At 42.1% G+C, this 27,749-nt stretch overlaps 1 protein-coding gene across 1 annotated transcript in view; it reads left to right on the top strand.

Annotated features, from left to right (window-relative positions):
- Window positions 1-27,749, top strand: part of SLC9A3 (solute carrier family 9 member A3) — a gene marked incomplete in the record, with an annotated part of 668,605 nt that overhangs the window by 422,902 nt on the left and 217,954 nt on the right. The window contains 2 exon segments of the mRNA XM_073630751.1: window positions 349-427; window positions 25,483-25,660. Of these exon segments, the coding sequence (XP_073486852.1) occupies window positions 349-427; window positions 25,483-25,660 (257 nt within the window).

The raw sequence follows: 27,749 nt of genomic DNA, 5'->3' as shown, positions 1-27,749 counted from the left end.
CTTTTGTTACTGTTCAGCTTTCTAGACTAGAATATCCTACAGACAACCCCTAGACTGTTTATTGAGCCAGAAGACTGACTGTTGCTGTGTGCCTGGCTGTTATTGCAACTATTTGCAAAAAAGAACTTGGGACAAACTTAAAGGCCCTTGTGGAGGTGACCCTTACAAAAAAGTTTTATGTAAATCTCCCAATTTTCAACAAAATGTGTGTGAAATGAAAACTCTTATATTCAGACATCTGTCTTTTTGAGTGTTTCTAATTGTCAGTAAATGAAGCTTTCTAAGAAAATAAAAGTACAATCTTTTTAAGCACACAAAAAATATAATCTGATATCTTTCTTTTTGTAGGTATTGTACAATGTTTTTGATTCCTTTGTTGCTATTGGAGGCGAAAATGTGACAGGTGTGGATTGCGTCAAAGGTGTTGGTATGTATAGGTTTAAAAAATATTACATCAATACTGTAATCATACTGAATTAATGTTGTTAACTCCATCTGCATGAACCCTTAGGCATTCTGCATAGTCATGAGCAGAGATCCAGCACCTCTTATTGGAATATTAACACCTCCAGTTAATCATATATTGAATCAACAATTTTATCAACATATTTAGAACCCAACAGGGCATGTACTGACGGTATCCCTGGTGGTATGATTATTTCAGATTTTAGGTGCTGAAAGCGGTACCATTATTTTGCATGGAAATTTGGCGTTTTATATTGTAGGCCTGTAATTCTTAGGAATAACTCACTTAAATCTGTCCAAACCAGTCTGGTAGACATCTCGGGTATGATAAAGTTTGAAAAACAAAATCATAAATTATAATATAATAAATAACTATAAATAATAACAAATAATAATATAATAATAATAATAATAATAATAATACTTTTTTATTCAATACATTTTAGTAAATAATATAATCAAAAACACTGACTTTTTTTTTGGCCAAACAAGGGTGCAATATTAGTAGTCATATTGCTGCAGTAAATGTCCCGGGTATGGAAAATTTAAAAACGTGGTACAGCACAAAGTCCGACGTCACAGTCAGGACAATATATAGAACATGGTTTCTTTTCTGATTTTCCTTCCAGTGTTGTCACTCTTAGAGCAGCAAACCACACACATTCTTGTGGGTGCTGACTTCTTTTCCGTTGGTGGAATGTGGTCCATAAAGTGATGACCAGTGAGGTGTTCCGGGTTCACAACGTCAGCACGATGTCCAGATCTATTTACAGTCGTTGGTGTTTGGTGCTTGGTGCTTGGTGCTTGAGAAATATAAGTTCGGCAACTTTTCCAAACCACAGGCTTGTCACTCTTTTTTTTTTTAGAAGAATGAAGGCATTCCACAGGCACTGTTTTTTGTAATTTTTTTTTTGTTGCTTTCTCATGGCTGGATTAAATGTCATAGCCTGGTCAGCTCTGTCAACACCTCCCATAGATGTTGTTGTAGTCCATTATAACTTGTGGTTTCATTATGTCTTTACCACCTTTTGTGTGTACCATGACAGTAGAGGTGTTGTGAATAGTACTCATTAGGCACACATCTTTTTTGTCGCGCCATCTCAGTGCCATCATTTTGCCTTTCTGCCAGGCAACTATTTCTCCTGCCTTGAGCTTTTTATTGCCAAAGGTTGGTGGCATGTCACGCCGGTTAGCTCTAACGGTCCCATATGCATCCTTCTTGTGCTGTACAGTTCTGTAGAAGTGTAAAAATTATCTGTGGTTACACAGTAGCCCTGATTCAGCAATAGCTCAATTAAAGTAAGAACTGAAGCGGTTGCCATTCCATAATTACTGAATCTTTCATTGAATTTGGTTCCTTTCCCAGTGTAAAGGACCAAATTCCATATGTAACCAGTGCTGGATTCACAGAGCATGAATGATTTTATGCCAAATCGTGCTCTCTTAGACGCGATATACTGTATCCAGCTCAGTCTTCCTTTGTAGGCCGTTAGACTTTTGTTGATACTGATGTCTCTATCTGGTACATAGGTCTGCTGGAAATTTTTGCTGAATAATTTGATATATCTCCCAAATCTTTTCCAGTTTTGGTGCTGGATGAGAAGTCTCATCAAATTCTTCATTATTTTGAAAGTGCAAATACTTCATTATCAGAGAAAATTTGTACTCCGATATGACTGTGCCAAAAAAAGGAGTGGCTAGTAATTTGTTGGTTGTCCAATACCACTTCTGCAGGGGTTTCCCCACCACTCCCTGAAGAATTATTAGGCCCAGAAACTTCCAGATATCCTCTTTGGTCACTGGTTCTCACTTTCTGCTCCTTGCAAACCTCTGATGCGTAGCAGCTTGTTGCTCCTGGTACAGATTTGTCTCCCTAACAATTTTTTCTATAACCTCATCGGTCAAAAAGAGTTGGAGGTATGCCAAGGGGTTGTCATCTTCAACCTCCACTTTGATACCAGGTGCTCCAGTAAACAGAATACTTAGGGGCTCTGTGTGCTCCGTACCGCAGTCAGTCGAGCACCAAGTCCGCACATCACTGGGCACAGTTGCAGGATCATCGCTGAAATCACTTTCCGTGCCTGACGATGAACTTCCCCACGAATCGCTATCACACAATTCTGCAAGCGATTCTGTATCGCTGTCGCTATTTTCCAGCAGGTCATATGCCACTTTTGAGGTAGAGGCGCACTTTTTTGATGCCATGGTCGTTCTGCAGTTTCCAGACAGAAAGTACAGTAAAACTGCAGGCAAGGGCACTGGATAAAGCACTGGGGGCAAACTAAGGTCAATTTTATTTTATTTAGTAATGTATTCCAATAGGATTACAATGTATCAGTGTGTTTGTGCTTTATACTATTTGAATTTGCCGCCGGTTCAATCCCCCCTGCATCACGACGCTCGCAGGGAATGGAAGCCAGGGCACACAGTGCATCAGGTTGAAGATCCGGCTGCCGTACACAGCGGGAGTAGATTGCGGCATCCTGTGGACAAGGTAAGTAACCTCTTCCAGGATCCAGCGATCCTGAGTGTGGCTCGGGGTTACCGCTAATGGTACTGAAATCTCACCCCAAACTACACTCGGGAATACCGCCAGGGGGGTTAAGGAAAGATTTGTTGAAAATGTAGGAGATACCAGTATTTTAAGTCTCTGGGATACAGAATTAAATATGTTATCAATGAACTCAGGAGGAAATTTAGCAGAGGCTAATAGAGAGAAAGGTTTTTGGTAGAGGGCCAAAAGCAAAATCAGGTTGGTCAAAGCTGTGTCTTTCAGCCAAAATTTTGTGATTCACCATTGAGCTGGATTATCACCATCTTGAGCCTAATATCAAGACATACTGGGGATGATTCGCTAAAGGAAAATAGGCTGTTCAGTTTCTCATAGAATATTTTCTCAGTGTTGTGAAGCTCTGCTGACTTCTATCATCCAGCAAATATAATATACAGTATATATATCTCACAAAAGTGAGTACACCCCTCACATTTTTGTAAACATTTTATTATATCTTTTCACATGACAACACTGAAGAAATTACACTTTGCTACAAAGTAGTGAGTGTACAGCTTGTATAACAGTGTAAGTTTATTGTCCCCTCAAAATAACTCAACACACAGCCATTAATGTCCAAACTGCTGGCAACAAGAGTGAGTACACCCTTAAGTAAAAATGTCCAAATTGGGCCTAAAGTGTCAATATTTTGTGTGGCCACCATTATTTTCCAGCACTGCCTTAACCCTCTTGAGCATGGAGTTCACCAGAGCTTCACAGGTTGCCACTGGAGTCCTCTTCCACTCCCCCATGACAACATCATGGAGCTGGTGGATGTTAGAGACCTTGCGCTCCTCCACCTTCTATTTGAGAATGCCCCACAGATGCTCAATAGTGTTTAGGTCTGGAGACATGCTTGGCCAATCCATTACCTTTACCCTTAACTTCATTAGCAAAGCAGTGGTCATCTTGGAGGTGTGTTTGGGGTTGTTATGTTGGAATACTGCCCTGCGGCCCAGTCTCCAAAGGGAGGGGATCATGCTCTGTTTCAGTATGTCACAGTACATTTTGGCATTCATGGTTCCCTCAATGAACTGTAGCTCTCCAGTGCCGGCAGCACTCATGCAGCCCCAGACCATGACACTCCCACCACCATTCTTGACTGTAGGCAAGACACACTTGTCTGTGTACTTCCCGCCTGGTTGCCGCCACACAAGCTTGACACCATATGAACCAAATAAGTTTATCTTGGTCTCATCAGACCACAGGACATGGTTCCAGTAATCCATGTTCTTAGTCTGCTTATATTCAGCAAACTGTTTGCAGGCTTTCTTGTGCATCATCTTTAGAAGATGCATCCTTCTGGGACGACAGCCATGCAGACCAATTTGATGCAGTGTGTGGCATATGGTCTGAGCACTGACAGGCTGACCCCCCCACCCCTTCAACCTCTGCAGCAATGCTGGCAGTACTCATACATCTATTTCCCAAAAACAACCTCTGAATACGATGCTGAGAACTTGCACTCAACTCCTTTGGTCGACCATGGTGAGGCTTGTTTTGAATGGAACCTGTCCTGTTAAACCACTGTATGGTCTTGGCCACTGTGCTGCAGCTCAGTTCCAGGGTCTTGGTAATCATCTTATAGTCTAGGCCATCTTTATGTAAAGCAACAATTCTTTTTTTCAGATCCTCAGAGTTCTTTGCCATGAGGTGCCATGTTGAACTTCCAGTGACCAGTATGAGAGAGTAAGAGCGATAACACCAAATTTAACACACCTGCTCCCCATTCACATCTGAGACCTTGTAACACTAACAAGTCAAATGACACCAGGGAGGGAAAATGGCTAATTGGGCCCAATTTGGACATTTTCACCTAGGGGTGTACTCATTTTTGTTGCCAACGGTTTAGACATTAATGGTTATGTGTTGAGTTATTTTGAGGGTACAGCAAATTTACACTGTGAGACAAGCTGTACATTCAATACTTTACATTGTAGCAAAGTGTAATTTCTTCAGTGTTGTCACATGAAAAGATATAATAAAATATTTACAAAAATGTGAGGGGTGTACTCACTTTTGTGAGATACTGTGTGTGTGTATGTGCATGTGTGTGTATATGTATGTATGATATATATTACACATATATAATGTGTGTGTTTGTGTGTGTGTGTGTGTGTGTATGTGTGTGTGTGTGTAAATATATATATATATATATATATATATATATATATACATACATACATACACAGACCACTTTATTAGGCACACCTTGCTAGTGCCAGGTTGGACCCCCTTTTGCCTTCCGGACTAACTTAATTCTTCGTGGCATAGAATTACCACGGTGTTGGAAACATTCCTCAGAGATTTTGGTCCATACTGAGATGATAGCATCACGCAATTTGTTGGCTGCACATCCATGATGCGAATCTCCCTTTCCACCACATCCCATACGTGCTCTATCGGATTAAGATCTGGTGATTGTGGAGGCCATTGGAGTACCGTGAACTCATTGTCATGTTCAAGTAACCAGTTTGAGATGATTTCAGCTTTGTGACATGGTGCATTATTCTGCTGGAAGTAGCCATCAGAAGATGGGCACACTGTAGTCATAAAGGGATGGACATGGTCAGCAACAATGCTCAGGTAGGCTGTGACGTTTAAACGATGCTCAATTGGTACTAAAAGGCCCAAAGTGTGTGAATATTTTCTCTTTTTTGGACCATTCTCTGTAAACTCTAGAGATGGTTGTGCTTGGAAATCTGTCAGAAACCATGAATCAGACTGAGACGGAAGTACAGTTAAATCTGACATGTTAAATAATAATGAAAAGGTAAACAGAGTAAACGTAGTCAAAACATAGCCAGAGTTCAGGAACTAGAAAGGATAGTCAGACAAGCCAAAACATCAGGGAGCCAGAGATGAGCATAGTAGAACAGCAAGCAGGATCTAGAGCCAGAAGGAATGTCAGCCAAGCAAGTCTTTAACAGGAACACAGGAGAGCGTATCTAGAGATGTGACCAAGGCGAAGGCAGAGATCATCTGGGCTAAACGGCTTATGTAAGCAGGACTGACAAGCAGGATATCATCAACAGGTGAGCCACTGTGGAGAGATAGAAGCTAGCAATTAGCCGCCAGCTGAGCGGCCAGCTCAGAGAAGAAAGGGTTGAGCCCAGCCCTGACAGTACCCCCTCCTCAATGACCCCTCTCCCTTGGGGACCACCAGGCTTGAGGGGAAAACATCTATCATGGAGGACAGGGGCATGTACATCCGAGGATGAGACCCAAGAGCGTTCCTCCGGACCATATCCTTTCCAATTCACCAGGTACTGTATGCGCCCACGGAACCTATGGGAGTCAACAATGGACTGTACTTCATACTCCTCATGGTTCTCAACCTGTACAGGGTGAGGACGAGGCACCAAGGTGGTAAAGCGGTTGCAGACCAAAGGTTTTATTAAGGAGACATGAAATACATTTAAGATACACATATTAGAAGGAAGGCCTAATGCATAAGCCACTGGGTTAATCCTGCGAAGAACACGGAAAGGCCCAATAAACCGAGGTGCGAACTTCAGAGAGGGAACACGAAGTCGGAAGTTGTGAGATGACAGCCAGACCCTGTCCCCAACCTGGTAGGAAGCCGCAGGCAGGCGTCAGCATGGAATCTGTACCTATCATTAGCATGTCGCAAAGCCTCCTGGACTTGTGCCCAAGTGAAACGAAGACCACGGAGATGCTCCTCTAATGCAGGAATACTCTGCGGAACAAATGAGTCAGGCAACATGGAAAGTTGGAAACCATAGTTTGCCATAATCGGGACAATCGGGAAGCAGAATTCAAGGCACTATTGTGAGCAAACACCGCCCACAGTAAGAGGTCTAACCAGTTGTTATGATGGTCAGAAATATAGCAACGTAGGAATTGCTCCAAGGACTGGTTGGCGATACGCAGAGAAGAAACCAAGCTGAATTCCCAACTGTGCACAAAAGGCTCGTCAGAACCGGGACACAAACTGACTAACCCTGTCCGAGACAATTGCCTTGGGTAGCCCATGTAAGCAAAAGATCTCCCGAGCAAAAATGGAAGCCAGTTCCTTAGAAGTGGGCAACTTCTAAAGTGGAATACAATGAGACATTTTCGAGAACCGGTCAACCACCATAAGGATAACTGTGTTGCCCTGGGAGTTGGGTAACTCCACAATGAAATCCACAGACAGGTGGGTCCAGGGCCTCTCCCCATTGGGTATGGGTTGTAGCAGGCCCGCTGGAAGGTGTCATGGAGTCTTACTCTGACCACACACGGAACAGGCAGCTACGAAGGCAGTTACATCAGCACGTAGATTAGGCCACCAGAATTGTTGGGAAATGGCGCAAAAGAGTTGATTCTTCCCATGGTGGCCAGCAGCCTTGTGAGAGTGGAAGTCTGGAGCACAGCAGAATGGAGACTCTCTGGGACAAAGCAGCGGTCACAAGGTTTCTCACGAGGATCATGAACCTGAACAGCAAGAATTTTGTCACCCAAAGGAGAAGTTAGACTGGTGCGAACAGTAGTCAGAATACGATCAGGAGTCACAGGAACCGGAACTGACTCCATCTTGGACGTGGAGGAAAATTGTAGTGACAACGCATCAGCCCTTACCTTCTTAGTGCCGAGTAAGAATGAGACAATGTAATTGAAACTAGACAAGAAAAGAGCCCATCGTGCCCTTCTGGGAGAGAGGCGTTTAGCCTCAGACAAGAATGTGAGATTCTTATGGTCAGTAAGAATGAGAACCGGCACAGTGGTACCTTCGAGGAGATGTCTCCATTCTTTCAGGGCTAAAATCATCGCTAACAGCTCTCTGTCACCAATCTCGTAATTGCACTCCGCAGGTAACATTTTTTTGGAAAAGTAGCAACAAGGATGCATAGCGCTCTCAGAGGTAGGACGTTGAGACAGAAGGGCGCCAACTGCAGTCTCAGAAGCATCACCCTCAAGAATAAAAGGTAATGTAGGATCAGGATTTGCCAACACAGGAGCAGAAACAAAGGCAGCTTTGAGACTCTCAAAGGCCTTAATGGACTCCGGAGACCAACACTGTGAGTTACCGTTCTTTCTGGTCATATCAGTCAGGGGCTTGACCAGAGATGAGTAGTTATGAATAAACTTCCGATAATAGTTGGCAAAGCCAAGAAAACGCTGTAGAGGACATAAACCCACAGATTGTGGCCACTGTAGAACTGCTGAAAGTTTCTCTGGGTCCATCGAAAAACCAGCAGTGGAAATTACATAACCCAAGAATTTAACCTGTTCACGATGGAATTTGCACTTCCCCAATTTACAGTAGGGATTGTTCTCTCTTAGTTTCTGAAGCACACGACAGACTTCTGTGTGGTGGCTCTCTAGGGACTTGGAAAATATGAGGATATCGTCGAGATAAACCACCACACATAACTGCAACAAATCTTGGAGGGCATTGTTAATAAATTCCTGGAAAACTGCCAGGGTGTTACAAAGGCCAAAAGGCATTACGAGGTACTCATAATGGCCTGCTCTGGTATTAAAATGCAGTTTTCCACTCGTCGCCCTCTTTAATCCTCACAAGATTGTATGCCCCTCTCAAATCAAGCTTTGAGAAAACCGTTGCTCCCTTGAGGCAGTCAAATAACTCCGTAATCAACAGAATTGGATAGGCATTCTTAATCGTGAAACGATTGAGACCCCTATAATCAATACAAGGGCTCAATTCACCACTCCTCTTCTTCACAAAGAAGAAACCAGCACCAGCAGGAGATAAGGATTTATGGATAAAACCTCAAGAAAATGCATCTGCAACATAGTCCTCCATGGCCTTATCCTCCAAGACCGAGAAAAGGGTAAACCCGGCCACAAGGGGGTATGGCACCAGGTTGAAGGTCAATTGCGCAATCATACGACCAGTGTGGAGGCAAACTACCAGCTTGACCCTTGTCAAAGACATTGCTAAAATCGCAGTACTCCTCTGGCAGGGAGGAGAGAGAAATGGATCTTGGCTACCTTCTGGAAGCATGTCTTACTGCATTGTGGTGACCAGGAGAGAACCTCAGCAGGGAGCCAATCAAAAGAGGGGTTGTGTCTCTGTAACCAAGCATAACCAATAACCAGCAGAAACTTAGGTGAGGAAATAACTTGGAATTGGAGTATCTCATGGTGAAGAGCCCCTACGGCCATGGACAACGGAACAGTCTCATGAGTCACATGGGCAGGCTGTAGAGGTCTCCCGTCAAGAGCCTCAATGACAAGTGGAGTGTCACGCAGCTGCCGTGGAATCGAGTGCTTCGATACAAAGGCAGCATCAATGAACAGGCCTGCAGCCCCAGAGTCGATTAGTGCCCGTATCTCGATGGACAACTTAGCCCAAGAAACGGTAACTGAAACCAGGTGTTTATCCTTCTGGATAACTGGGGAACGAAACAACGCCACCTAAGGTCTGTTCGTGACAGGGCCTCAAGGTTCGGGTGTTCCCTGGACGGGTAGGACAAGACTTTAAAAAGTGACCTGCCTGGCCACAAAGGCATAATCTGTCCCTCCTCCTAAAGGTTCTCTCATCCGCAGAGAGATGTGTGAAGCCCAAGTGCATGGGTTCATCTTCACTGACCGACTTGATACCAGGAGGCATGGGAGGCGAGGGAGGCAAGGGTGGGACTGCAAAGCTTGGAGACAAATATACAGGAGGCTTCCGCAAGCGCTCCTTAAAAGAGTCTTTCTCTGAGTCTGGAGTCAATGAGGATGGCAAACGTGATCAACTTCTCCAGCTCAGTGGGTATATCTCGGGCTGCTTTCTCATCCATGATGGTATCCGAGAGACCATGAGAAAAAGCAGCCACAAGGGCCTCATTGTTCCACGCAACCTCTGCTACCAGAGTACAGAAATTCAATGGCGTAATCGGCAACAGTTCTTGTACTCTGATGGACATGAGGAGCTTGGCAGCAGAAGCGGAGCATGTGGGAATGTCAAATACCCTTTTAAAGGAAGTCACAAACTCAGGGTAACTCAAGACAACAGGTTTTTGCCTCTCCCATAGAGGGTTTGCTCAGGCCAATGCTCTCTCAGAAAGCAAAGATATCTTGAAACCTACTTTGTTTCTGTTCGTGGGAAATGCCTGGACAGAAACTGCATCTTCTGAATTCATGGCCTTCGCCTACTTCAGAAACCATGAATCAGACTGAGACAGAAGTACAGTTAAATCTCACTTGTTTAATGATGATAAAAAAAGGTAAACAGAGTAAACATAGTCAAACCATAGCCAGAGTTCAGGAACCGGAACGGATAGTCAGACAAGCCAAAATGTCAGGGAGTCAGAGATGAGCATAGTAGAACAGCAAGCAGGATCTGGAGCCAGAAGGAATGTCAGCCAAGCAAGTCTTTAACAGGAACACAGGCGAGCGTCTCTAGAGATGTGCCCAAGACGAAGGCAGAGATCATCTGGACAGGACTGACAAGCAGGATATCAACAGGTGAGTCACTGTGGAGAGATAGGAGCTGGCAATTAGGGAACAGCAGAGCGGCCAGCTCAGAGGAGGAAGGGCTGCGCCCAGCCCTGACAAAATCCCAGTAGATCAGTAATTTTTTAAATATTCAGACCAGGCCTTCTGGCACCAACAATCATTCCACGTGCAAAGTCACTTAAATCCCCTTTCTTCCCCATTCTGATGCTCGGTTTGACCCTCAGCAAGTCACCTTCACCACATGTAGATGCCTAAATGCATTGAGTTGCTGCCATGTGTTTGGCTGATTGGCAATATTGTGTTACCAAGCAATTGAACAGGTGTACCTAATAAAGTGGCCGGTAAGTATACAGTGCCTTGAAAAAGTATTCATACCCCTTGCAATTTTCCACATTTTGTCATGTTACAACCAAAAAAGTTAATGTATTTTATTGGGATTTTATGTGATAGACCAACACAAAGTGGCACATAATTGTGAAGTGGAAGGAAGGTAAATGGGTTTCAAAATTTTTTTACAAATAAATATATGAAAAAGTGTGGCGTGTATTTTGTATTCAGCCCCCATAAGTCAATACTTTGTAGAACCACCCTTTGCTGCAATTACAGCTGCAAGTCTTTTTGGGTATGTCTCTACCACCTCTGCACATCTAGAGTGAAATTTTTGCTCATTCTTTGCAAAATAGCTCAAGCTCTGTCATTTTGGATGGAGAGCATCTGTGAACAGCAATTTTTAAGTTTTGTCACAGATTCTCAATTGGATTTAGGTCTGGACTTTGACTGGGCCATTCTAACACATGAAGATGCTTTGATCTAAACCTTTCCTTACCTTGTAGCTCTGGCTGTATGTTTAGGGCCCTTGTCCTGCTGGGAAGGTGAACCTCCGCCCCAGTCTCAGTCTCAAATCTTTGGCAGACTCTTAACAGGTTTTCAACTAAGATGTCCCTGTATTTGGCTTCATCCATTTTCGCATCAACTCTGACCAGCTTCCCTGTCCCCGCTGAAGAAAAGCATCCCCACAACATGATGCTGTCACCACCACGGGATGGTGTGTTTAGGGTGATGTGCATTGTTAGTTTTCTTCCACACATAGCGTTTTGTTTTTAGGCCAAAAAGTTAAATTTTGGTCTCATTTGACCAGAGCACCTTCTTCCACATGTTTGCTGTGTCCTTCACATGGCTTCTCGCACACACGCTATATTACCAAAAGTATTGGTGACACCTGCCTTTACACGCACATGAATTTTAATGGCATCCCAGTCTTAGTAAGTAGGGTTCAATATTGAGTTGGCCCACCCTTTGCAGCTATAGCAGCTTCAACTCCTCTGGGAAGGCTGCCCACGAGGTTTAGGAGTGTGTCTATGGGAATGTTTGACCATTTTTCCAGAAGCGCATTTGTGAGGTCAGGCACTGATGTGGACAAGAAGGCCTGGCTCGCAGTCTCTGCAAAAATCCATCCTAAAGGTGTTCTATCGGGTTGAGGTCGGGACTTTGTGCAGGCCAGTCAAATTCTTCCACCCCAAACTCGCTCATCCATGTATTTATGGACCTTGCTTTGTGCACTGGTCCAAATCATTTGGTGGAGGGGGGATTATGGTGTGGGGTTGTGTTTCAGGGGTTGGGCTTGGCCCCTCAGCTCCAGTGAGGGGAACTGTTAAAGCGTCAGCATACCAAGACATTTTGGACAATTTCATGCTCCCAACTTTGTGGGAACAGTTTGGAGATGGTCCCTTCCTGTTCCAACATAACTGTGCACCAGTGCATAAAGCAAGGTCCAGAAAGACATGGATGAGCGAGTTTGGGGTGGAGGAACATAAGGAAATGATTCTGGATGGCTGCACTTCCAAAAGTCCTTTTTATTAAAGCTTCATATGACCAGTGGTTGATAGATGGAGCAGGGGACAAAGAGGTAGAAGCATGTTGCGCAAATGTTAGCGCTTAGTCATTACCTATTGGAACTAGTCACCACAATCACCTATATACTGCTCTAATTTGTCATCATTAGGTTACAGGTGAACTAACCAATTAAAAACAGTACAAAGAGTTCGGTCCAGATCCACTGCCAGAAGAAATCTGATACACCAATTGAACTCGAAGCAAACTCGACACATCATTCAAAATCATTGTATAGTAACAACAACATACACAAAATAATAGAAAAAAAACATGTATATATTTATACATACACACAATCAGGTTGATGTTGAGAACAAATGATTTTAAAAGCAAAGCAAACTAGACTCACTCACCTGGAGCGGCTTTTTTTTTGTTTCATTTGGGGTGGAGGAACTTGACTGGCCTGCACCTCAACCCGATAGAACACCTTTGGGATTAATTACAGCGGAGACTGCGAGCCAGGCCTTCTTGCCTACATCAGTGTATGACCTCACAAATGCGCTTCTGGAAGAATGGTCAAACATTCCCATAGACACTCTCAAACCTCATGGACAGCCTCCCCGGAAGAGTTGAACCTGTTATAGCTGCAAAGGATGGGCCAACTCAATATTGAACCCTACGGACTAAGACTGGGATGCTAAGTTTATGTGTATGTAAAGGCAGGTGTCACAAAACTTTTGGTAATATAGTGTGTGTACCTTTCACACAGACTAAATAATGTACACTGATTTGTATTATTTTTACCAAAGAAATGTAGCAGAATACGGTTTGGCCTAAATTTTTGAAAAAAAGAGTATCAAAATTGTAAAATTAAGAGTAACCTTTTTTCAAATGTTTTGGTCTTTTTTCATTTTATATAGCAAAAAATAAAAATCCCAGGGATGATTAAATATCACCAAAAGAAAGCTCTATCTGTCTCAAAAAAATTATACATTTTCATTTGGGTGTTGCACGCCTGAGTAATTGCCAAAGTGTGACAGTGCTGAAAGCTAAAAATTGGCCTGGACTGGAAGGGGCTGGAAGGGGCTGAAAGTGTCCGGACTTGAGGTGGTTAGTTCACTCTATGTGGCAGAGCCGGAATGTGAACCAAGCTTTTCGCACTTCTCCAGAGCTCTGTACTGCTCTGTGAATTATCCTGTCCACAGATCAATTTTACCCCGTGATCCAGCTCCTACCATTCACCGCTGCACCCTGTCAGCTGAGCAAATCTTTATATGGCATCCAAGTACACCACTGTCAAATCCTCTGCCTCAACCATCTGTGTGATTCTGGAAATCAAGCTCCTCGTTCGCCATTTTGCTGCTGACTGCGGCTTCCCCCAGCTCCCACTTACAGGTCACGAGGATGGATTCTCCAGTGGCAGCACCTGCTCCGAGCTCGAGTCCCCCTGTGCCACCAACATCCAAGGCTGACACTGGGGTTATCACAAAACCAATCCTGGAAGCCATAGATGCCTGTAAAGTGACATTGATGGTCCGCCATTTGGCATCAGAATGCACCCTCATTCGCCTCAATAAAATCAGAGGCAGACTGTTAACCGCAGAGGACCACATCTCTGAAAGTGGATGTAAACCCTCGCATATACCCAATGAAGTGAACAGCCTCAGGTGATACACAGGGACGAAACAAATCTCCCTACGTAGGTTTTACATGTATATCTGCTGTATTCAGCCTTATATATTCTTTAGAATGTTCACATCATGATAGAGATTTTCTTTTCCTGTTCATCACTGAGTGTGAAATCTGGGCACACAGCCAAGACAGCTGATTGGAGGAACGGCACATACCCCCACTCCACATAGGCAGAGACTCTCAGAGCTGTCCTGTGAATAGTTTAGCTCTCTGCTAATCTATTTATAGCAACCTTCCCAAAACAAAGTTATTATGCTGAAAACAAAAGAATGGAGTAGGAGAAAGCCACGGGACTTAGTGCTTTGAAGATAGATAAGAAAACACTGCAGATATGTGCCCAGCTCAAATTTAATGAATCGGGTTTAAATCCACTTGAAGTGAAAGACTCCACCACCTCTCACAGTGCACAACTAACAAAGCTGCAGGACCTGGTAAAAGCACTACAAAACATGGGCAGATGATGTGGAGGACAGGCAACGCAAGAATAACATGCAGGTGATGGGGCTGCCTGATGGGGTGCTAAGCCAGCCATATTTGCAGAGCAATTTTTCAAGCAGCTGCTGACCCTGGATGCTCTCCCCCCGACTTATGGGGTGTAACGGGCCCACTGAGTTCATACAGGCAATTCCCCCGCTGGCGCTCCACCTCTGCCTTTTCTAGTGAGTTTTTTCAACTATCAGGATGTTGCCTTTGACACTGCGGAGTCCCCCTTTATGCTTCAATCCTACTTGGAGGCCATGAGTTGCATTTGTACAAGTTGGGATGTAAATGCACTGTTGCAATTCCCCTCTTTCCTATGCAGTCTTTCCGAGAGGTTCTATGTGACAGCAAGGACAGTCGGACTATCGTGCACAAGGGGTGTGCTCCCTTTTGTTGGTTATAGGTATAGGCTGCATATTGGAACAGATTTTTGTTTTTCTAGCATAACAGCAGGGATGGTTAGTTGTTCTCTTTATGGGTTTCCTGTTAATTGTCATACTGGTTTCCACAATCCCAATTACAGTGCTGGATGGATGATCCATCTTGCAATATTTTATCTTGTCTATTTACTTTATATACTGACCTTTGCTTGTCTCACCACTACCAATGGCTAAAAACATGGAATGTAAATGCCGCGTACACACGAGCGGACTTTTCGCCCAGACTGGTCCGACGGTCTATCTGACGGACTTCCGACGGACTTTCCTAACGAACGGACTTGCCTACACATGACCACACCAAAATCCGACTGATTCGTACGTGATGACGTACGACCAGACTAAAATAAGGAAGTTGATAGCAAGTAGCCAATAGCTGCCCTAGCGTCGGTTTTAGTCCGTCGGACTAGCATACAGACGAGCGGATTTTTTCGACTGGACTCGAGTCCGTCGGAAAGATTTGAAACATGTTTTATTTCTAGGTCCAGCAGACTTTTGGGGAAAAAAAGTCCGCTGGAGCCCACAGACGATCGAATTGTCCGATGGAGTCCGGTCCGCCGGACCAAGTCTGATGAAAAGTCCGCTTGTGTGTATGCAGCATTAGAGGACTTAATAATAAGTTTAAAAGGGCTGCTGTGTTTTAATTTCTTAAACTACTCAAGCCACACAACCTACTTCTCCAGGAGACTCCCCTTGATGGTAGCAGGGTTTTCACCCTATGCAGGCCTTGGAACCAACGAGCGCTACACGCTACCTACTCCTCATTTGCTAGAGGCGTCTCAGTTCTTATTAGTAAATCGATTCCTTGCACTATACATCAGGGGATCTCTGATCCGGGGGGTCGATATGTGGCAGTGGTTCTTGATATCCTCTATCGCTTAGTGCTTGTTAGGGACCATAATACAATTTTGGATGCTGGCTTGGAGTCATTCAACCCCAATAGCCCTGGCTCTACTGAGCTTCTTGCTTGGGCATCAGCCGCTGATCTACAAGAGATATGGTGCTGGAAACATCCTCTAGTTAAGTGTTAACCTCATCTTTCCTGAACTCACCAATCCTCTGCTAGGCTGGACATGGCCTTTGGCAACTCTCAATTCTTATTTTTAATTGGGGATGTCTCATATTTGGCAGAGGGGGTTTGCGACCATAACACGTTGTATGTTGATCTTTGGTGCCTGCAGGTACTGGCGGAGGAGCGTAGAAATTGTCCCCAGGTTGTCTGCAAGTTGAACAAGTTTCCACACAACTTCAATCCACCATCTCCTCCTACTGGCCCACTAATGCTGATTCGACCCCGCCTGCGGTAGTTTGGGATGCATTCAAATCCGTGCTTGGGGTGAGTGTATCTCAGGTAAAAAAACAACTTGTAAGGATCATAATAATGAGGTGAGGGGTTTGCAACAAAAGGAAAGGAGGTGTACGGATGAAAACGCTGAGTCCCCAATGGATAATTCTTGCACCTCTCTGTTGGAGGTGAGGTGCCTTTTTTTCAGTGCACTTCTCTGACCTGGCACATACTGAATGTAGACACAAGGCTGAGTCTCTTTTTGCCCAAGAACAGTAAACTCCTGGCTATGTTGGTGGCCGAGCATAAAACTGACTCCAACATTCCCGCTATTAAGACTGCTGGTGGTGACCTAATCACTAACCCCTCAGGTATTCTGAATGAGTTTGTACTACACTTTACTCACCCATATCACCCTATGACATTGACTCCTTGGGGAAGCTACTGTCAGGGCTGGGCTCAGCCCTTCCTTCTCTGAGCTGGCCGCTCAGTTGTCGGCTAATTACCAGCTCCTATCTCTTCACAGTTACTCAGCTGTTGATGATATCCTGCTCGTCAGTCCTGCCTACTTAAGTCGCCCAGTCCAGAGGAGCTCTGCCTTCGCCTTGGTCAACATCACAGAAACATCTCCTGTGATCCTGTTCAAGACTTGCTTTGCTGACATCCCTTCTGGCTCCAGATCCTGCTTGCTTTTCCACTACATTGATCCCTGACTTCTAGCTTGGCTGACTATCCATTCTGATTACTGAACTTTGGCTATGTTTCGACTATGTTTGTTCTTTTTACTTTTGTTATTAAACAAGTGCGATTTAACTGTACTTCTGTCTCGGCCTAATTTTATGGTTTCTGACAGCTACTTAGTGACTTGGTGTTACCAGCACTGATAGAGACACCATGGAGGCAAAACTTACTCCTCTGGAGATTGAAGCTGCCATATGCGCCTTCCCTTTATGCAAGGCAGCAGCCTCTGATGGGTTCCCGGTTGAGCTTTATAGGACCTATGCGGAGAAGCTAGCTCCCCGTGTGTTCATTTTAAACATTGTCTAGAGCAGGGGTCCCCAAACTTTCTAAACAAAGGGCCAGTTTACTGTTGTTCAGACTTTTAGGGGGCTGCACTGTGCCCAGTGGGAGTAAATGATGTCCAATCTTTGGTATTAGGGGAAATAGATTGTTGGTGTCAGTTGAAGGAATTATGTCCCATTGTTGCTGTCAGTGGGAAGAATTGTGCCCTATTGTTGGTGTCATTGACAGGAATTTTCCCCTACTGTAGGTGTCTGTGGTAAGAAAAATGCCTCAAGGGCCGGATAAAGGCAAGTAAAGGGCCACATCAGGCCCCCGGGCCACAGTTTGAAGAACACTGGTCTAGAGCAACAAACCCTGCTCCCATCAATGTTGGAGGCCTATATGATTATTTTGCCTAAGCCAGGGAAAGATCCTATTGACTGCTCCTCTTATAAATCGATAGCTCTGCTGAATAAGGATCTTAAAATCCTCACTAAGGTTTTAGCCACCGGATTAGCAGGAGTCATCTCGTCCCTAGTAGATATTGACCAGACCGGCTTTATGCCTGAAAAGTCTACGCTGGGTCTTCACACACCTCCAAGTTCCTCATGACAGCCAGTCCACAAGGGTTCTAGTGTCTATTGACATAGAAAAAGCATTTGACTCTATGGACTGGCAGTACGTGCACAAGGTTCTGGAACTGATGGGTTTTGGTGTGCATTTTCGCAGGTGGGTGGCACTATTGTATGGTAGTCTTCAGGTGGTGATCAGGCTTGAATTCTGTTTTCCCCTTTTTTTTTCCTATAGGCAGAGGTATGGGACAAGGGTATCCTCTATCCCCTTTCCTTTTTGCGGTAATGATGGAACCCCTTGTGATAGCGCTTCGATCTTCCCCTGAGGTGAAGGCGCTTCGGCTGCAATTAAGGAATGCCTTGCATTGTACGCTGATGACTTGAATATTTTTCTTAGTGATCCAGGGCCCTCCATGGAGGCGGTGCTGCATATTTTGAATGCTTTTGGACTTAGGGTAAACTGGTCCAAATCCTCTATTGGATTCAGGAGCTAGAGCAGCGGCGGACCCAGTGCTCCGTTTGCGCTGGGTATCCAAGTTGACCTATCGCGGGATTCTGATTAATGCTGACATCGCGGACTATAAGACCCTGAATCTGACTCCACTTTTTACACTCCTAAAGCAGAGAATTCAGGCCTGAAAAAAATCTTCCTTTATCTGTAATAGGCAGAAATACAGAATTAAGATGAAAATTCTCCCTGTTATCCTTTATTTTTTACGTCATACTCTAATACGGGTCCCTAAGTCCTATTTTAACAAAAAAGATGATCTCATTAGCTCATTTATTTGATTCCCCTCACCTCCATGTATTGGCTTAATGTGTGTTACAGGAACCTTGGGGTCAGGGAGTGTTGGTATTACCTGATTGGCAAAAATATTTTCTCGCTAAATGATGTTTGCACGCCCCTGGCTCTTGAAGGATGATGGAGATTCAGCCACGGTCTTGAAGGCAGCGGCCCTGGGCTCGTACAAGAGCCTGTGTTTGGCTCTGTTTAGAGGGAATAGATCTACCCCTCTGCTGATGAGGTGTATGAAAGCCACCATTAAAGCCTGCAAAATTTCCCAAAAGTAATGCAGCCCAAATTTTCAGGAGTTTCGCCTCTTCCCCATTCTGGATGAACCCTTGTCTTTCCACATTTCTATACATTGCCAGATCCATTGGTGTGGGCATCTCGTGGAATCAAAAAAGTGGGAGACATATAAGGGGGGGCGGGCAGGCTATCTACTTACCTTTGACCAATTGAAAACTAAGCACCTCCCGAACCACTATTTTTGTTCCATTATCTTCAGCTACGACATGTTAACTACTCACAATGCCATACCTTGACTATAGAGACTCAGTCTTCGGTCTTGGAAAGTTTGTTATTTGTGTACTCCATGTCAAAAACATTGTCTTTGGCTTACAAGGAAATGTTTAGGATTCCACCTCCTATTGTGCTCCTATGTAGGGAAAGATGGAGAACAGAGGTTCAAGATATTTAGGGGGAGGACTGGGATGATATGTGAGAGTGCTCATTTAAGCACCTAGTTTCAGCCAGGGACAGATTGATTCACTTACATTTTTTACACAGAATTTCTTTTACCCCTGCTCGGTTGGCAGAGATCTCCTCGACCTGCTGAGTGCTGGCGATGTGCATATTCCCCTGCCAATTTTGTCCATATTTTTTGGGCAATTTTTCTTAATAGTTACAGTGCCTTGCAAAAGTATTCACCCCCCCTTGGCTTTTTAGCTATTTTGTTACATTACATCATGTTTTTTTAATTTGAATTATATGTGATGGATCAGAACACAATTGTCTAAGTTGGTGAAGTAAAATTAGAAAAAAAATACATAAAAAACAATTTTTCAGAAATAAATGAAGCTGGGAAAGGAGGGACCAAATAGGAGAACATCACATCCCAAATATTTGAACAGATAAAGAAAATGGGCTTTGAGGTAACCAACCTCGGGACTTTATTGATGTTTGTATTTTAAATATCAATTCATCACACACATAGGTTGGACTTGATGGACTTGTGTCTTTTTTTCAACCTCACCTACTATGTAACTATGCAATCAAGGATTTAGATAAAATACATTTTTTATTTATTTAAACATTAAAAAAATCACAAGACATGATTTAGTACAGAAAGAAAAGATTTTTTCATAAAATTCAGTGACATATCACAAAAGATACCGCTTTGCTCAACATGTTTCGCTCATTGGAGCTTCCTCAGGAGACTTGTCATGTGGCATCATGTTTAACTAGAAATTGCAAAAATACATAGAATAAGTACTTTGGTTGAGATATAAATCCGTACATCCAATATGCATCAATTATCATAATGATAGAAAATATAAAACTTATATGGTAAATGAACATTATATGATAAATAAGACAACATCCATAATAATAAATAAATGTATGGTACAATAAAGATAGCCGTGAAGTTGCAAAGATGAACCTTACCCAAACTGATGATCAAATATGTATATAACTCAAGATTGAAATCAATGAGATATATCCTATGGGTTGCTTTCCTTCAGAGATGGGTCTTCAAAAGTGTTTGCAGAGATATACAAAATGATCAGTAGGTGGAGTCCTCTCTGATAAAGAAAGGACCAATATATATATATATAAATAATGTTTGAATAAATAGAAAAATAATTTAAATGAAAATACTAATGATATTTGATTGTATAGGAAAACGGAAAAATTACCTAAAAATGTTAGTTTATAGAATCAATATTGTCCATGAATAGCATCTGCAGTGAAGCTTGGAAAAATTCACTCAATAGCGGGATGAACAAAATGGAAGAATTTCAAAAGTGCTCAGTGCATATAGGGCTTGCATCCAAGGCGAGCCAGGTCCTAGGGTATGTATCAAGTAAAAAACCTGCAACAAATAAATAAATAAATAACTAAATAAATAAAATAAAGTGTTTGCTGGCTTAGAAATTTAGAGACAGCAGACAGCCCAAAAATAAAAAGTCCGAAGGGAGGTACTGTATGCCAAGGCACAAGATGGAACATAACTGGTAATGAATAAGGAGCAATTGAAAAGTTGACGGGAAGGGAGGTATACCTCCCGTCTGGCTCATTCAATAGCCGACAGCGAATGACAGGGAATGAAGGATCCGTTCCCCGTATTTGTACATGCTTCGGCATGGTGGCGTCTGACATCACTGCTGTGCCGCGGACGTAGAGGAGTGTCCTTCGCGCATGCGTCCTCAGTATGGTCAGCAACCGCGATGACGCAGGAGGTGCGTGATCGTGGACGGCCATGTTGGAAAATCCTCTGCCTTGAGCTGGGTGGAATTAAGGGGCAGAGATGTGGGGGAAAAAAAACAACAAGAGTGGATGGACAAGAAGCCAAGCCACAATTGTATGCCCCAATATAAATAAAGGCTGGAAAAACACTGAGGATGTGACAGCAGCGCATGGTCCCTGATACAGTGAAAGGAGGGACGTTTGGTTATGCCCACGTACGAGGAAAGAAAATGGAGACACCCATAAGCAGACATATGGGCCTTTTCCACCAGTTTGATGACTCATTGATGCACTTTGCTGCCCTTGAATATGTCCCCCCCAATGAAAGAGGGGGCAATTATGATCAAATTTTGCTTCAACGGGAGGCAAGGTGGATCTCAAACTTAGGTGCCCTACAATATCCCGGCCTCAATGATGCTCTTAGCTTTCAGCCATTTCTTTAAATAAGCCAGCCTCCTTCCTTCTCTTTTTTTTTTTCAAACTTTATTTATTTATTTTTTTGTTGCAGGTTTTTTATTTGATACATACCCTAGGACCTGGCTCACCTTAGATGCAAGCCCTATATGCACTGAGCACTTTTGAAATTCTTCCATTTTGTTCATCCCGCTATTGAGTGAATTTTTCCAAGCTTCACTGCGGATGCTATTCATGGACAATATTGATTCTATAAACTAACATTTTTAGGTAATTTTTCTGTTTTCCTATACAATCAAATATCATTAGTATTTTCATTTAAATTATTTTTCTATTTATTCAAACATTATTTATCTATATATATATTGGTCCTTTCTTTATCAGAAAGGACTCCACCTACTGATCATTTTGCATATCTCTGCAAACACCATCTCTGAAGGAAAGCAACCCATAGGATATATCTCATTGATTTCAATCTTGAGTTATATACATATTTGATCATCAGTTTGGGTAAGGTTCATCTTTGCAACTTCACGGCTATCTTTATTGTACCATACATTTATTTATTATTATGGATGTTGTCTTATTTATCTTATTTATCATATAATGTTCATTTACCATATAATTTTTATATTTTCTAGCATTATGATAATAATTGATGCATATTGGATGTACGGATTTATATCTCAACCAAAGTACTTATTCTATGTATTTTTGCAATTTCTAGTTAAACATGATGCCACATGACAAGTCTCCTGAGGAAGCTCCAATGAGCGAAACATGTTGAGCAAAGTGGTATCTTTTGTGATATGTCACTGAATTTTATGAAAAAATCTTTTCTTTCTGTACTAAATTATGTCTTGTGATTTTTTTAATGTTTAAATAAATAAAAATGTTATTTTATCTAAATCCTTGATGAATTGATATTTAAAATACAAACACCATTAAAGTCCCGAGGTTGGTTACCTCAAAGCCCATTTTCTTTATCTATTTTTCAGAAATAAAAAACTGATAATTGGCATGTGCGTATGTATTCACCCCCTTTGTTATGAAGCCCATAAAAAGCTCTGGTGCAACCAATTACCTTCAGAAGTCACATAATTAGTGAAATGATGTCCACCTGTGTGCAATCTAAGTGTCACATGATCTGTCATTACATATGCACACCTTTTTGAAAGGCCCCAGAGGCTGCAACACCTGCCTAGGCACCACTAACCAAACACTGCCATGAAGACCAAGGAACTCTCCAAACAAGTAAGGGACAATGTTGTTGAGAAATACAAGTCAGGGTTAGCTTATAAAAAAATATCCAAATCTTTGATGATCCCTAGGAACACCATCAAATCTATCATAACCAAATGGAAAGAACATGGCACAACAGCAAACCTGCCAAGTGACGGCCGCACACCAAAACTCACGGACCGGGCAAGGCGGGCATTGATCAGAGGGGCAGCAGCAGAGACTGGAGTATCTGTACATAGGACGACAATAAGCCATGAGCTTCATAGAGTTGGGCTTTATGGCAGAGTGGCCAGAAGAAAGACATTACTTTCATGCAATAAACACAATGGCATGTTTTGAGTTTGCGAAAAGGCATGTGGGAGACTCCCAAAATGTATGGAGGAAGGTGCTCTGGTCTGAGACTAAAATTTAACTTTTTGGTCATCAAAGAAAACGCTATGTCTGGTGCAAACCCAACACATCACACAAAGAACACCATCCCCACAGTGAAACCTGGTGGTGGCAGCATCATGCTGTAAGGATGTTTTTCAGCATTAACGACTTGGAAACTGGTCAGAGTTGAGGGAAAGATGGATGGTGCTAAATACAGGGATATTCTTGAGCAAAACCTGTACCACACTGTGTGTGATTTGAGGCTAGGACAGATGTTCACCTTCCAGCAGGACAATGACCACAAACACACTGCTAAAGCAACACTTGAGTGGTTTAAGGGGAAACATGTAAATGTGTTGGAATGGCCTAGTCAAAGCCCAGACCTCAATCCAATAGAAAATCTGTGGTCAGAATTTCTGTTTGCTGTTCAAGGAGCTGGAGCAGTTTTGCAAGGAGGAATGGGCAAAAATCCCAGTGGTAAGATGTTGCAAGCTCATAGAGACTTATCCAAAGCGACCTGGAGCTGTGATAGCTGCAAAAGGTGGCTCTACAAAGTATTGTCTTTAGGGGGGTGAATAGTTATGCAGATTGACTTTTTCTGTTATTTCGTCCTATTTGTTGTTTGCTTTACAATAAAAAAAAAAATCTTCAAAGTTGTGGGCACGTTCTGTAAATTAAATGATGCAAATCCTCAAACAATCCATGTTAATTCCAGGTTGTGAGGCAACAAAACACGAAAAATGCCAAGGGGCTGAATACTTTTGCAATGCACTGTATATAGTTAGTCTCTGTTATTTTAGATGGCACTTTATTTGTATGGTTTGTATGGCCCTCAATCTCAGGGTGGCAACTCTGTTGTGTGGTCGCCAATGTACTGTATGTTCTATGTTTGTCTATTTAACAAAATAAATAAAAAAACTTTTAAAAAAAATCCATTCAATGTGTAGCATGAGTTCTCTGTTTCTTACGCTGATCATATGTGAATCGAAATTCAGCCAGTTTAGCATGGACTACTGATCGACTTCTGTTCCACTGCCTTATTGCAAAATTTCCGCTTGGTCAGCTGCAGGCTATAATTGACCAGAGTTTGGAAAATAATCCTTCATGAGTATTAACCTGTTTGATATCAATCCAGCCTCTGTACACTAGATACCACTGAATACATTGAGTAACTCACTAAGCATTTTATGTACTTGCTTTGTCTTGCTTTACAACTTAAACAAAGGAGGGCTTGATATTACACAAAGCATAGAGTTGACCTCACTTGTTCCTAGCCACAGCCAAACAATGCTACATTCTTATGCTTGCGCAAATCATGATGATGCAACAATCAGTCGTATGCATGTTTAGTTAAAATATTGATTTCTATCCAAATGAAAACACTTGTCCCAATTTTTTTGTTTTCTATACACTTGTCTAGACATAAAAGCATAGTTTCCAAAATCAAAATGGGGAAGATAATGTTGCAACATTTCTTGCTAACTGATGAAATATTAGATTTCCTCTTTTTAACCCATTTGTGATAGAGGTCATTGAAACCTAGATGCCAAAACCAAATCTAACAGTATCAATATGCGTCAGTTGACTTGACTATAGTACTATACTATTTATCTACCTAAAATCAACATTTAAGGCTTTTTGGCACACTCTTTAATAAATATCCTGCTTTTTTCTTTTTTTTAAGCTGACAATGTACAATTTTTTTTTTTTTTTTATGTAGGCATAAGTAGCTATGGCAAGATGGAAAATGGTGAAATTCAAGTGCTATGTGTAAAACTATTGCAGACTATGTATATTTTATTGTCATATAGTAATAGAGTGAAAGGGGTATGGAAAAGTTGGAAGACACAAAGTAAATGTCCTAAGTAAAATACAAAATGTGTTTATTGAAGGAATGGCTTTATTGTGAGTTTTTGGGAAAAAACGTAGGCACCGGTATATAACTAGTAATGATCATACTTTTTAAAGCAGTACATGTCAGATTCATCAAATGCTCTCTGCCAGTGAATCAATTACTGTGATTTAAAGTGTATCTATGGTCCAAATATAAAACCATTATATCAATTTCCACACTATGTCAATTATTTCTAGCCTACCCCTATTAACTACTTCAGCCACAGAAGGTTTTACCCACTTCCTGACCAGGCCATTTTTTGCGATCAGGCACTGTGTCGCTTTAACTGACAATTGCGCAGCCGTGTGACGCTGGACCCATATAAAATAGATGTCCTTTTTTATTTTTTGTGCTATAAACAAAAGAAAAACCTGACAATGTTGAAAAAAAACAACAGTGTAAAAGTGTATGCTTTGACCACAGAACTTATTCCAAACTTAGACTACACCTATACCAACCCTATACCACTTTATGCTGAACCTTTACTGCATCTGAACCAGTATATATCTATACTGCAAGACTGTATTTTAAACTTTGGTTCTGCAACTATTCTTGTTTAAAATTTTTGTATTCTCTGTTTCAGTATCTTTTTTTGTCGTAAGCATTGGGGGAACCATAGTTGGAATCATATTTGCATACATTCTGAGCTTGGTTACTCGATTTACCAAACATGTGAGGATAATTGAACCTGGATTTGTTTTTGTCATTTCATATCTGTCTTATCTCACATCAGAGATGCTTTCCCTTTCTGCAATCCTTGCGTAAGTATTCAGTCATGTTTTAAACAATAGATCAGCAGTGATCAATTTACTTGATGTAGAAAGCTGGAATACCTGGTACACAAATTGTTTTTTTTGTTCAACTCAGCAGGCTGGGCTTCTGTCAGAAGGACAGCTATACACATGGTCCAAATATTGGCTAGTTCCTTCTGAATTCCTTCTGATATTCAGACCATGTGTACCTAGCTTAAGCGGCTACAGACATGCAGCAGCAGATGGTCGGAAGCTGCAGGCATCCTATAGGAGTTGTTAGAGACTGGAACATGCTGCAGGAGACATAGCTTGCAGGCCTGCCATAGATTGCTAGGAATCACAACCCCTTTAGAAATCCATGCTCTAAATCAGAGGAATAGGGATATGGGGGCTTAAACAAACATATGTAGGTAATTTTCTAAGGAGTTCGTTAACTATTTCTTTAGGCCCTGTTCACACCTGGGTGTTTTGGGAACGTGGCAGAATCGCTGCAATTCTGCCTGCGATCTCAAAACACACTACAATCACAAAATGTGAAATCCCAGTATTTTCAATGGCATCTAAAAAAGCAATGTGGTTTTGCTGCGATTGTCACATGATTTATCACACAGCAATCGCAGCACATCGTAGCGCGTGAATCTTGTCACCCAAAAGCAGCTCCTGCTTTTTGGGTAACAAGCTTCACATGATGAGATTGCCGCAGGATAAATCGCACAACAATTTCAGCGAAACTGCCCTGCATTTTAGGTGCCATTGAAAATCATGGCACTTGAACCTGCGTTTGAAATTGTAGTACGTTTTGATATCACAGTCAGAATCGCATAGATTCTGCCGCAATCCCAAGGTGTGAACGGGGCCTTAGTTATTACTTAGTGCAGCGCTGATTAGAAATGATCACTCGTGTTTCCTAGTACTGAAGACACTGAAACCAGCAGCCTCACTCTTTGTTACACTGCTGTTGATCAATAAAGATTGCAGACCGACGGAATGTAAACAAAACAAGGCTTTTCTCTGGGCTAGACCTGTGGTAACTGCTTTCAAAGCACATGGAAAGAAAAAATTTCCAATAATGCAAAATATAAGTTCATTGTTTCATTTTATGTGACCATAAATTTCATAGTGGTGAATGTCATATTTGGAGTCATATCTATTTATTTCAGTTGTGAAGGACCAGCAAGTCTAGACCACAAGTTTTATAACTGATTTATGAAGAACCTATTTTACATAGTAAACATGAAATTACATTTATAAGATATCAAAACCACCCAAAAAATCTGTAGGCTTCATATACTGCAGCCACGGGGAAAATGCAACACGTGGCAAAATCTATTTTACAGTGTTTTTGCACATTTTGCGTTTTTCCTGCAGTCAGCGGTCAAAATGTTCCTATCCTGAACAAGATTCTTCTTGGAAGATTCAGGAGAGGTAGGTTGAAGCTCGGCTAACCGCAGCAGCTCCTAAACTCTGCTAAAATCCTATGTGTACATTGACACAGGCTTTTATGGAGTTGAGTTTCAGAGTTTTTTGTGTTCTTTTTGCCAAAGCTCTTAAACTCAAATTTAGGAGCTGCTAGTGTAAATTAAGCCTTATACTACAGCTTACTAATTCTTAGATGTGTGCAAATGTGTTCCTAAAAAGGTATATAGAACTGATTGGGACTTTAATTGTGCCTCTAAGAAGTATAGATGAAAAACAATTAATGAAAAAGTACATTATTTTTATTCAGTATAAAAACAGTTAATAATACATTACAGTTAATATGGTTGAAATGGATTCAGGATGTGCAAATCCCCGATTTTAACAGAGTTATGGCCTACGCGTTTCGCGGACGAGGCCGCTTCGTCAGGGCCTTTGAGAATGGCACAATGTGATCATGTGTAGATTCTACAAATAAAGCATCAATTAATATTGCATAGATTTATAAAGTTACATCAGTGAGGGCTAGAATATAAAATATATATAGACATTGATGCATAAATTTATACAAAGGTATGTGTTTAATGAGAAATTGTTAACAATGTTTACTAAAACGATCTAGATATTTTATAAAGTATTCAACAGACAAATATAGCTGTATTATCAGTCCACTAGGGGTGTG

This window comes from Aquarana catesbeiana, linkage group LG05 (genome assembly GCF_042186555.1).
Source record: "Aquarana catesbeiana isolate 2022-GZ linkage group LG05, ASM4218655v1, whole genome shotgun sequence".
Taxonomy (NCBI): domain Eukaryota; kingdom Metazoa; phylum Chordata; class Amphibia; order Anura; family Ranidae; genus Aquarana; species Aquarana catesbeiana.
The sequence above is the reverse complement of the archived record's forward strand: the minus strand, read 5'-3'. Positions and strand labels throughout refer to the sequence as shown.